This window comes from Pinus tabuliformis, chromosome 1_1 (genome assembly GCF_031772625.1).
Source record: "Pinus tabuliformis cultivar Carrire ecotype Pingquan chromosome 1_1, CPIR1, whole genome shotgun sequence".
NCBI lineage: Eukaryota > Viridiplantae > Streptophyta > Pinopsida > Pinales > Pinaceae > Pinus > Pinus tabuliformis.
The window spans coordinates 480,831,003-480,842,103 of NC_142297.1; the positions used below are offsets into that span (position 1 = coordinate 480,831,003).

The following is an 11,101-nucleotide window of genomic DNA, read 5'->3' on the forward strand; positions in this document are numbered from 1 at the left end:
TTCTTCGAAATCGTCTCCAGAACTGCCTAAGCCTAAGCCGGTTCGCTGGCGTTGGCTTTTGGCCTCCATTTGATCTGTTTCACTTTCTGAGGCCTCCAACACTCGTTTGGGTACCTTGGAGAAGGACATGGTTCCAATACAAATGCTTACTCAAACTTCAATCTACAGACGAAAATAACGAAATCTCACAAGGTAAATAACGAAAGATTCTCATCGTTCAGAAACAACTGTGGAAAACTTGATAAGAAACAACGTATATATATAGAACGAACGGATTCGGTGAGACAACAATGTATGTTCGACAGAAAAGTGAGCATATCAAGACGAAAAATATCGGTGAGACAACAATGTAGACGCAATTTGTTCGACAGAAAATTGAGCATATCAAGACGAAAAATATGGGACCGCAGGGTATGAATGCACATGGCGAGAGTCACTCCCCTGTTTGTCCAATCAATTTTATTAGAACACAGGATTTTTCAAACCAGGCAGAGGGAAGGACCATTTGTCTCGTGCTTCACCGCTGGAAAAAGCTTTCATTTTGCAATAACTAACGTCATGAAGATGTCGCAAGCATTAATGTAGTTAGAGCCACTCTCTCACATTGGCCGAACTTTATTGAAAATGTAATTAGAGCCACTCTTTCATATTAATAAAAGGGTGAATATTTTTTAAAATGGTATTTATTTGGTTCAGATTTTTTTGTAAGTATAAAGAAAAAGCGAAAGGCTGCCCTTCTGAACCTGGGAGGATTAATTGATTAATTATTTCAAGTTGTCTGACCACTAAATAATAATAACTTAGCCCCTTCCAAAAAAACTCCATCACGTTCGTGCTTACGTCAGCGGCTCGAGTTTTCAACCCTTCGCATGAGATTAAGAACCCTTCAATTATATTTTAAAACAGTTAGATTGGGTATATTATTATTATTATTATTATTAAATATAAATATACTAAAGTGGTATATAAGACTTTTTGTTTATGGGAAAAAAATATTTTTTTATGTCATATGTTATTTGTAAATTGCATATTAAAATGTATCATAATTTTTTTCCAATTGTTTTATGTTATTATAATATTTTATTTAGAGTTGATATTAAATTTATATATAAATATTTTATTAAATATAAAAGAAGAAATATAGGGTGAAAGCATGAAGATGAGTTACACTTTTGGGCTGGCGATGAGTAAAAAGAAAAATTGTGGAGAATTATTTTGTTGTCTAATGATGTTTTTTGCAAAAATATTTAGTGTCCTTTAATATGTCAATTTTCCATTAAACGTTTGTATCAGCGACGCTTAGAAACAGAAACAGGAATCCTCTGTCGAATATCCACAGCGCCAGGGCTTCCGCAGAAAAGGTTAATGATAACGCCAAGGTTCCCAAGACTTTTGACGTGCTGGCGCCCAGTGAGCCGGGGAAAAATGCCATGTATTCCCCAGCCTTTTATGTGGCTCGCACCATAGGAGGCATTCTCAGATGCGGTCTAACCGATAATGGCGTAACCTGATGGCCCAACCCTTCCAACGTGGCGGCGTTGTGTCCACTGTGCGAGAGTTAATGTGAACGAACGTTGGAGTTAACGTGGTTGTACAGGGTCTGGATTTTTCAGAGGGTTAACCGGCGGTACAGGTTACCAAACTACACCCGTCGGTTCCTTACCTCAACCTACTCCCGCCTTTTGACAACCAATCCTCGTTTATTGGTCATTTCATTGTTCACTGTGTGAAGTCTCTGGCTCTGCTCTGTGGAGGGTTCTTTGCGCCTCCTACTTCTCGTTCCGACGTTGGGTTCCTCTGGTGCCTCCGGCCTCCTGCTACTCTGTGCGTTGGATTTCTTGTGAGGGCGACATGCTGCTAGTTCTCTACACTGTAACACGATATATTTGCTGTTCCTTTGATTGTTTTTCCGCTGAAATGGGTTCGTTCCACGCTCTGTTAATTTGTGTTTGATATTATGGCAGGTTTCTTTCAGTCCCGTGCTTCAGCTACTCGTTTCGCTTCAACCCGGTCTCAGAGGTAAGCTCTGGTTCGATGTTAAACCCTGTCTTCACACCTTTTACAGAGTTTAACAAGCTCGCCCCTTTCTCTTCAGGTTATGGGTGTCGGGTTGTTTGCAGTGCCGCCTGTCCAACTTCAGGTGAGAACCCAATGCGGTTGTGTCCGCTCGTTTACAGGTGCTTTTATTTATTTTCTTGCCTCAGGTGCTAACCCGCATCTATTTTTGTTGTTGCAGGTTGCTCGGGTGGCTGGCCGCCGTGGGCTTATGCTCTCTGCGCGTTCTGGAGACAACCCAAAACCCTCCCAACCTTATGTAACGGGTAGGGTCCTTCCAGCTTGGCTCCGTTTGTTTGGTTATAAAGCGGTTGTAGTTTTTGTATTTAATATTCACAGCCACCTGGGTTGTAAACGAACTGTATTCATCTCTGTCTTTAAGTTCTGGTCTGTAGATAATCACTGTCGTTTGGGCTGTAATAGACCTGGTTCGTCCTTTGTCACTTATGGGACCTTTAGCCTGTTCGGTTGCTTTTAGTTTCTTGAAATGGCTTTGTTTATAAGGGGACTGTGGTTGGTGAGCGTTCTATGCTCAGAGAAACTTGTTGTGCGCCTTATTCGTAATGGTTACATTAAATGAAACTTCTGTATATTTCATTTCCAGCATTTACATAACTTATGAAAAGTATTTAAGCTAGTATGCTTGTTACCTGGTTTCTTATGTTGATGACGGTTGTCAATCCTCTCTTCTGTATGGGATAGCTTTCTGTAGCAGCGCCTTCTCTTCTCGTTGTGGTTTACTGTCTTTAACTTCAAGTATGTGCTCAGTGTTTCGTATTTTCACTCGTGTGCTTACTGTGTCTTACTTGCAATGGATGTTTAAGCAAAACAATATCAACCGAGTAAATTTTGTATGCCTGTTATATTCTACTTGCAATGGATGTTAATGCAGAAACAATATCAATAAATTAATGTGACAGTTGTTCTTAAAACAAACAGTTTGCTTCTTTTACAGAGGAATGTATCTGTCTCTTTCTGTTTGAGGGGAATCTCCTTTCATTATCCGTCTCCCTCTGTTTTTACATCTGGGTAGCGTAACTGCTCCCACTTTCAGTTGAACTGTTTACCAGAATCATTCCAACTGTGTACCAGTTTCTTGTACTAAATACTAATTTACTGCTAACTAATTTCTAAATTTAAAACAAAACACAGTTTTCAATTACCATGGTCTCTAAATGACCTTCTAGGAAATAAAACAAATAATAAAAGAAATTAAAATAAATGTCAAGTTTGTTAACCTGCCCAGCTATGCACGTGTGCTCTGCTTGTTCTTGTTCTCTCCATGAGACAGTTAACGACCTTCTGTCTCCTCAGAGCTGGATGCTCCTGCATCAGGCTCCCGGGGTGGCAAAAAGTCATGGCTCCGTTCCATGAGGTCGTCAACGGAATAGCCTGATTTCTGTATCTGTGTTGCGTTAAGCCAAGAACTGTCCTCTATCAGACGGTTCTTCCACTTGACCAAATACTGCAGATATTCCTTCCTGCGTGTGCGCCTGCCTACCCGTGTGTCCAGAATTCCTTCGATCTCAAGGGGTGGTGCCACTAGCATCTGCCTCATCCACGAACTTTCCTCACAATTGGTGTCCCGCGGTGGCTCTGCTACGGTTTCGTCCTTCAGATCAGCGACATAAGGGAACAGATCTGCCACGTTAAAAATGGGAGAAATACCAATCCCTGGTGGCAACTGTAACTCATAGGCGTTCGCAGAAAATTTGCGAATGACTTTACAGGGACTGATATTTTTAAATTTTAACTTGTTGTACTCCCGTTTTGGAAACCGCTCCTTACGTAAATACGCGAGGACTTCATCTCCCACGTTGAAGTGAACTTCCCGGCGCTTGGAATCTGACCGCTGTTTATATTTGTGACTGCTGTCTTGTAATTTCAGCTTGACCTGCTCATGTAGATTGCTCATTGATTGAGCGAAATCTTCTCCGTCAGCACTTCGTTTTTCGAGCTTTCCCAAATCCCGTAACTCATGCACGCCTCGTGGATGCATGCCGTACAAAATCTGGAAAGGACTATAACCAGTACTGCGATTAGGTGAATCGTTATATGCGAATTCCGCCTGAGCTAGTACACGGTCCCACGTCCGGGAATTCTCACCTGTTAAACTCCGAAGCAAGTTCCCCAAACTCCGGTTTACAACCTCCGTTTGGCCATCGGTCTGCGGGTGATAAGCGGAGCTGAATTGTAACTGAGTGTTCAACATTTTCCACAAGGTTCGCCAAAAATGACCGGTGAATTTTACATCCCTGTCGGAGATGATGGACCTTGGAAGTCCATGTAGTCGAACAATCTCATTGAAAAATAGATGTGCTACATAAGTATCATCGCTGGTCTTCCTGCAAGGTACAAAGTGCGTCATCTTTGAAAATCAATCTACCACAACCATTACTGAATTGAAACCCCGCTGTGTTTTAGGAAAACCCAAAACAAAATCTAAACTGACGGAGTCCCATGGTCGGTTCGGAACGGGTAATGGTAAGTATAAACCTGTATTCTGGCTGTGCCCCTTTGCTAGTTGGCAAACTTTGCACCTACTCACGTGCCTTTGTACATCCCGCTGTAGTTTTGGCCAAAAATAAAAATGTCGTACCTGCGCTACTGTCTTATCTATACCGAAGTGTCCAGCCAAACCTCCACTATGTTTCTCCTGAATAATGTTTTCTCGCATAGAGCAGTTGGGAATACACAGCTGTCCTCCCTTAAACAGCAATCCCTCCTGTAAATTATAGTCCAACCACAGACTGCTGTTTCTCAACAGAGGGTTCTGACAAGCCTCATAGGCCTCCTTAAAATCAGCATCTGTCTGATACAGCTCTTTTAGGTGTTCAAAGCCTAGAACCTGCAACGTACCTTCCTGTAAGAGTAGAATCCTTCTACTCAGCGCATCTGCCACCTTGTTTGCTTGCCCACTAATATGTTTCAGTACAAACGTGAAATTCTGTAAATACTCTACCCATGCTGCATGCTTATGGTTCAATTTATGTTGCTGCATAATGTACTGTAACGCAGAGTTATCCGTAAACAGAACAAACTCATTACCCAACAAATAGTGTCTCCAATGTTTTAATGCTTGGATAATTGCATAAAATTCCTTGTCATAGGTTGAGTATTTCTGTCTACTCTCGTTCAGCTTTTCACTGAAATACGCGACTGGTCTATCCTCCTGACTTAGTACTGCCCCAATGGTTGTATTACTGGCATCACAACGAACCTGAAAAGGTTTGTTGAAGTCAGGCAGCCTCAATACCGGCCTTTCAATGATCTTTCTTTTCAAAATCTGAAAACCTCTTTCCGCTGCTTCAGTCTAGTGAAAAGGCTGTTTTGTCTTCTTAATCGTATCTAGCATAGGTGCGCAGAACTCACTGAAATTTCTGATGAATTTCCTGTAGAAACTCGCTAGTCCATGGAAACTGCGGACTTCAAATAAACTTCCCGGTGAAGGCCAGCTAACTATAGCTGCCACCTTTTCTGGGTCCATCTTTAATTCGTTTTCTGCAATTACAAAGCCCATATACACTAACTCTCGCTGAAAAATGTACACTTTTTCAGATTGATCAGCAATTTATTCTGCTGCAGCTTCCTCAACACATTGCGAACATGCCTGAAATGTTCTTCTTTAGTTTTACTAAAAATCAAGATGTCGTCCAAGTAAACTATTACGAATTTCCCAATAAATTCCTTCAGTACTTCATTCATCAAGCGCATGAACGTACTGGGAGCATTGCTCAACCCAAATGGCATCACCAGCCATTCATATAAGCCTTCATTCATTTTGAAAGCTGTCTTCCACTCATCTCCTTCCCGAATTTGGATCTGGTGATATCCACTTTTCAAGTCAATTTTTGAGAAATAAGCCGCCCCACTCAAACAGTCCATCATATCGTCCATTCTCGGTAGGGGAAACCTGTACCTAACCGTAATTTTGTTAATGGCTCTAGAGTCTGTACACATTCGCCACTCTCCTCCTTTCTTTGGAGCCAAGACGGTTGGTACTGCACAGGGGTTCATGCTCTCCCTAATCAATCCTTTATCTAACAACTCCTAGACCTCTTTCCTGATTCTTCATGGTCCTTAAGACTCATCCAATAAGCTGCTTTATTTGGCAGACTTGTCCCTGGTATAAAGTCAATGCAGTGACTAATACCTCTCTTGGGTGGAAGTTCATCCGGAAGGTCATCCACCACAGTGTCTCCAAACTCCTGCAGCATCCTTTGGATTTCCTCGGGCAAATCTGAAATCTGTGTATGCAATATCACTGCTTTTGGTCTTCTTATGACAGCGAAATTTACTTCACTATCCTCAATCTGTTTCATAAACTCTTTTCCGCCCATCAGCAATGCCTTCAATCCACTGGCTTCTGATGTACTTTCCTCTTTGATGGGTACAAGTGTGTGCTTGATCCCATCTTTAACAAATTTATAACAATTGGTTTTTCCGTCATGAACTACGCTCCTGTCAAACTGCCAGGGTCGTCCCAACAATATATGACAGACATCCATCGGCATAACATCGCAGATGATTTTGTCTTTATACCTGCCTATCTGAAACTCCACCTCACACTGTTCATCCACCAACAGTTGGTGTCCCTTCTGCAGCCATGACACCTTATATGGAGTGGGATGTTTCAGCTTTTTCAAACCCAGTTTTTCCACCATCTCTACTGCTACCAGATTGTCGGTACTTCCACTATCGATGATCAGCTTGCAGCACTTACCCTGTGACTTGCAAACAGTCTGGAACAGAGCTTTTCGCTGATCAGGCTCTGCAAATTCTTTTGCTGGTTTTAGCAGTACCTTATTCAACACCAAAGCTTCGTCTGTCTCTGGTGCGTTTTCCACTTCTTGAGGTGATGTCTTAGCATCCTCTGGCTGAGCAACATAAGCTCCTCTTCCACCTACAGGTTCACCCTCAGGACAGTCATACGACTTGTGCCCTAACTTGTGGCAATGATAACACTGGACAGTTCCCCTGCCCCGACCATTTCCTCGCCCTCGCTGAGCTGGTCGTCCTCCTCTAGTGCTATTGTCCTTTTCTGCTGTACCAGCAGACTTAGAACTGCTGCCTTCCTCACTTGAACCTGCACTTCTACCTCTACCAAAAACCTTACCTTTTCCTCTGCCAGTTCCGCCTCCTCTCCTGGCATTCTGTTTTCTGTTAATTTTCTCCTCTGCCTTCAGTGCAAACTGGTATGCTTCATCCAAAGTTCTGGGTGAGAGGATACCGATTTCATCCAGTATTTCCCCCCTCAAACCATTCACATATCTGGCTGTTTTTTCTGGGGTATCTTCCACATACCCTGCCCGCAAATTCAACTTATAAAATTCCTCTGTAAATTCTTTAACAATCATCCCTCTCTGTTTTAGGTTCTGCACCTGTCTATACAACATAATCTGATAGTCTTTTGGTAGAAACTTTTCCTTAAGTTTTGCCTCCATTCTGACCCACTTCTTTATAGGCTATTTTCATAGCCTCTTCCTTTCTGCCTGAACGCTGTCCCACCACAAGGATGCATGTCCTTTCAGCTTGGTGGCGGCGAGCTTCACCTATTTATCCTCACTAGTTTCCTTAAATTCAAAATATTTGTTCACTTCACTTAACTAATCCAATAACACATCTGCAGATAGATTCCCGTCATAAGTGGGTAGCTCATGCTTTGGCTTATGACTAGACAGCAAAACTGACTTTAATAATCGGAATTCCGGTGTCACCCCTTCAAACTCATCTTCTGGTTCTGCCACATCTTCGTCACTATCCTCTGCTGGGTCTCGCCTTCCCCCAGCTTCCACCACTGCCAATCTTTCACGCAAAGCGCGAATCTCCTCACGGAGTTCCTCTTCTGCTATCCTCCGGACCGCTCTTCCTCTTCCTCTTCCTCTTCTGCCAACCTCCATTTTCTCCTACTCAACAACCTGGCTCTGATACCACTTTTGATGGCCCAGCCCTTCCAACGTGGCGGCGCTGTGTCCACTGTGCGAGAATTAATGTGAATGAACGTTGGAGTTAACGCGAATGTACAGGGTCTGGATATTTCGGAGGGTTAACCGGTGGTACAGGTTACCAAACTCCACCCGTCGGTTCCTTACCTCAAACTACTCCCGCCTTTTGACAACCAATCCTCGTTTACTGGTCATTTCATTGTTCACTGTGTGAAGTCTCTGGCTCTGCTCTGTGGAGGGTTCTTTGCGCCTCCGGCTTCTCGTTCCGGCGTTGGGTTCCTCTGGTGCCTCCGGCCTCCTGCTACTCTGTGCGTTGGATTTCTTGTGAGGGCGACATGCTGCTAGTTCTCTGCACTGTAACACGATATATTTGTTGTTCCTTTGATTGTTTTTCCGCTGAGATGGGTTCGTTCCACGCTCTGTTAATTTGTGTTTGATATTATGGCAGGTTTCTTTCAGTCTCGTGCTTCAGCTACTCGTTTTGCCTCAACCTGGTCTCAGAGGTAAGCTCTGGTTCGATGTTAAACCCTGTCTTCACACCTTTTATAGAGTTTAACAAGCTCGCCCCTTGCTCTTCAGGTTATGGGTGTCGGGTTGTTTGCAATGCCGCCTGTCCAACTTCAGGTGAGAACCCAATGCAGTTGTGTCCGTTCGTTTACAGGTGCTTTTATTTATTTTCTTGCCTCAGGTGCTAACTCGCATCTACTTTTGTTGTTGCAGGTTGCTCGGGTGGCTGGCCGCCATGGGCTTATGCTCTCTGTGCATTCTGGAGACAACCCAAAAACCTCCCAACCTTATGTAACGGGTAGGGTCCTTCCAGCTTGGCTCCGTCTGTTTGGTTTAAAACACTTGTAGGTTTTGTATTTAATGTTAACAGCTACCTGGGTTGTAAACGAACTGTATTCATCTCTGTCTTTGAGTTCTGGTCTGTAGATAATCACTGTCGTTTCGGGCTGTAATAGACCTGGTTCGTCCTTTGTCGCTTATGGGACCTTTGGCCTGTTCGGTGGCTTTTAGTTTCTTGAAACGACTTTGTTTATAAGCGGACTGTGGTTGGTGAGCGTTCTATGCTCAGAGAAACTTGTTGTGCGCCTTATTCGTAATGGTTACATTAAATGAAACTTATGTATATTTCATTTCCAGCATTTACATAACTTATGAAAAGTATTTAAGCTAGTATGCTTGTTACCTGGTTTCTTATGTTGATGACGGTTGTCAATCCTCTCTTCTGTATGGGATAGCTTTCTGTAGCAGCCCCTTCTCTTCTCGTTGTGGTTTACTCTCTTTAACTTCAATTATGTGCTCAGTGTTTCATATTTTCACTCATGTGCTTACTGTGTCTTACTTGCAATGGATGTTTAAGCAAAACAATATCAACCGAGTAAATTTTGTATGCCTGTTATATTCTATTTGCAATGGATGTTAGTGCAAAAACAATATCAATAAATTAATGTGGCAGTTGTTCTTAAAACAAACAGTTTGCTTCTTTTACAGAGGAATGTATCTGTCTCTTTATGTTTGAGGGGAATCTCCTTTCATTATCCGTCTCCCTCTGTTTTTACATCTGGGTAGCGTAACTGCTCCCACTTTCAGTTGAACTGTTTACCAGAATCATTCCAACTGTGTACCAGTTTCTTGTACTAAATACTAATTTACTGCTAACTAATTTCTAAATTTAAAACAAAACACAGTTTTCAATTACCATGGTCTCTAAATGACCTTCTAGGAAATAAAACAAATAATAAAAGAAATTAAAATAAATGTCAAGTTTGTTAACCTGCCCAGCTATGCACGTGTGCTCTGCTTGTTCTTGTTCTCTCCATGAGATAGTTAACGACCTTCTGTCTCCTCAGAGCTGGATGCTCCTGCATCATAACCCCTCTGGACCTCGTCAAATGCAACATACAGGCTGGAAATTGGTCAGATCAACCAGTAGTAGGAAGGCCGAGCTGGACAGAATGAAGGGGTATATGGTCTGTGCAGAATGCGATGGCCCGGTACATGGCTGAACAGACGAGGGTTTACGTCATCGAATGGAAGTCAGGCCTAGAGACCCTAACCATACCGGCCATGAGCCCGAAGATCTGGATCCCACTGCTGGATACAAGTGCCCATGACAGAGCGGGTGGATCAGTGACTTCCAGATCTGGCCTGGATCTACCCGATCCGGACAACAATCGAAGGAAATGCCAAAATCCAAGAGATCTGGAACCTCTCTCGGATACGGAGTTAGATGGCTCAGATCTGACAAGAACCGAGCCACCCCAGATTGCCAGATCCGGGTTTCAAATCTTTGTGAAGACGCCAAAAGGAACTACAATCGTGATCTGGACTTATGACAGTGACAGGGTTTCAGATCTAAAGAAAAATATTGCCGATCAGACTGGCTACCCGGCTGAGGAACAACACCTGTTAAATGAGAGCAGATCCCTGCAGGAATATAGAACCATGCAAGGACATAACATCAAGCTTGGTTCCACAATCATTCTCAATATGAGATTACGAGGAGGAGCCGGAAATGCTGGAAATAGCTCGCAAAGCAATGGGTCCTTTAAGGAAGCAGTGAAGGGCAAAGGAAAAAATTCCACAGCGGCTACAGAACCTCCAGGGCAGTACATTGTAGATCAAATGCCGGAGAGCCCAGCTATCTCTATCGAAATACCAAAGGTAAAAAATATATATTCAGATCTACAAAAAAATGCAGTCATTTGTAGATTTAACGGCTTTTGGCCTAGAACTGATGCATTGTATCAATGGATTCATTCTGCTTGGACAAAAAAATGCCAAATCTATCTATACCCCAAAGGATTTTTTATAGTATGTTTTGAAACAGAGGAAGAAAGGGAAACAGTACTCAACCAAGGGCCATGGTTCTGGGGCAGTGCTGGACTTTTTATTACCCCTTGGTTTCCTGATTTTGATGCTAACACCATGGTGGTATCAAGGATGCCTATATGGGTGAGGTTGCATAATCTTCCTCTACATTTTTGGCATTCAAAGGTTCTAATAGCAATTGGAAATACTCTAGGGAGAATGATAAAGATAGACGCAGAGAGACACATAAAAGGAATATTTACTTTTGCCAGAATATGTGTCGAGGT

General features: G+C 42.8%; 1 protein-coding gene across 1 annotated transcript; it reads right to left on the bottom strand.

Annotated features, from left to right (window-relative positions):
• Window positions 1-3,074: 3,074 nt before the first annotated feature.
• On the bottom strand, window positions 3,075-7,499 carry LOC149213841 (uncharacterized). Its single transcript, XM_089389177.1, has 6 exons — window positions 6,513-7,499; window positions 6,209-6,368; window positions 5,483-5,556; window positions 4,655-5,275; window positions 3,440-4,423; window positions 3,075-3,185 (listed from the first exon to the last, which is right to left on the bottom strand). The coding sequence occupies exons 1-6, from the start codon at window positions 7,497-7,499 to the stop codon at window positions 3,075-3,077; spliced, it is 2,937 nt and encodes a 978-aa protein (XP_089245303.1).
• Window positions 7,500-11,101: the final 3,602 nt, after the last annotated feature.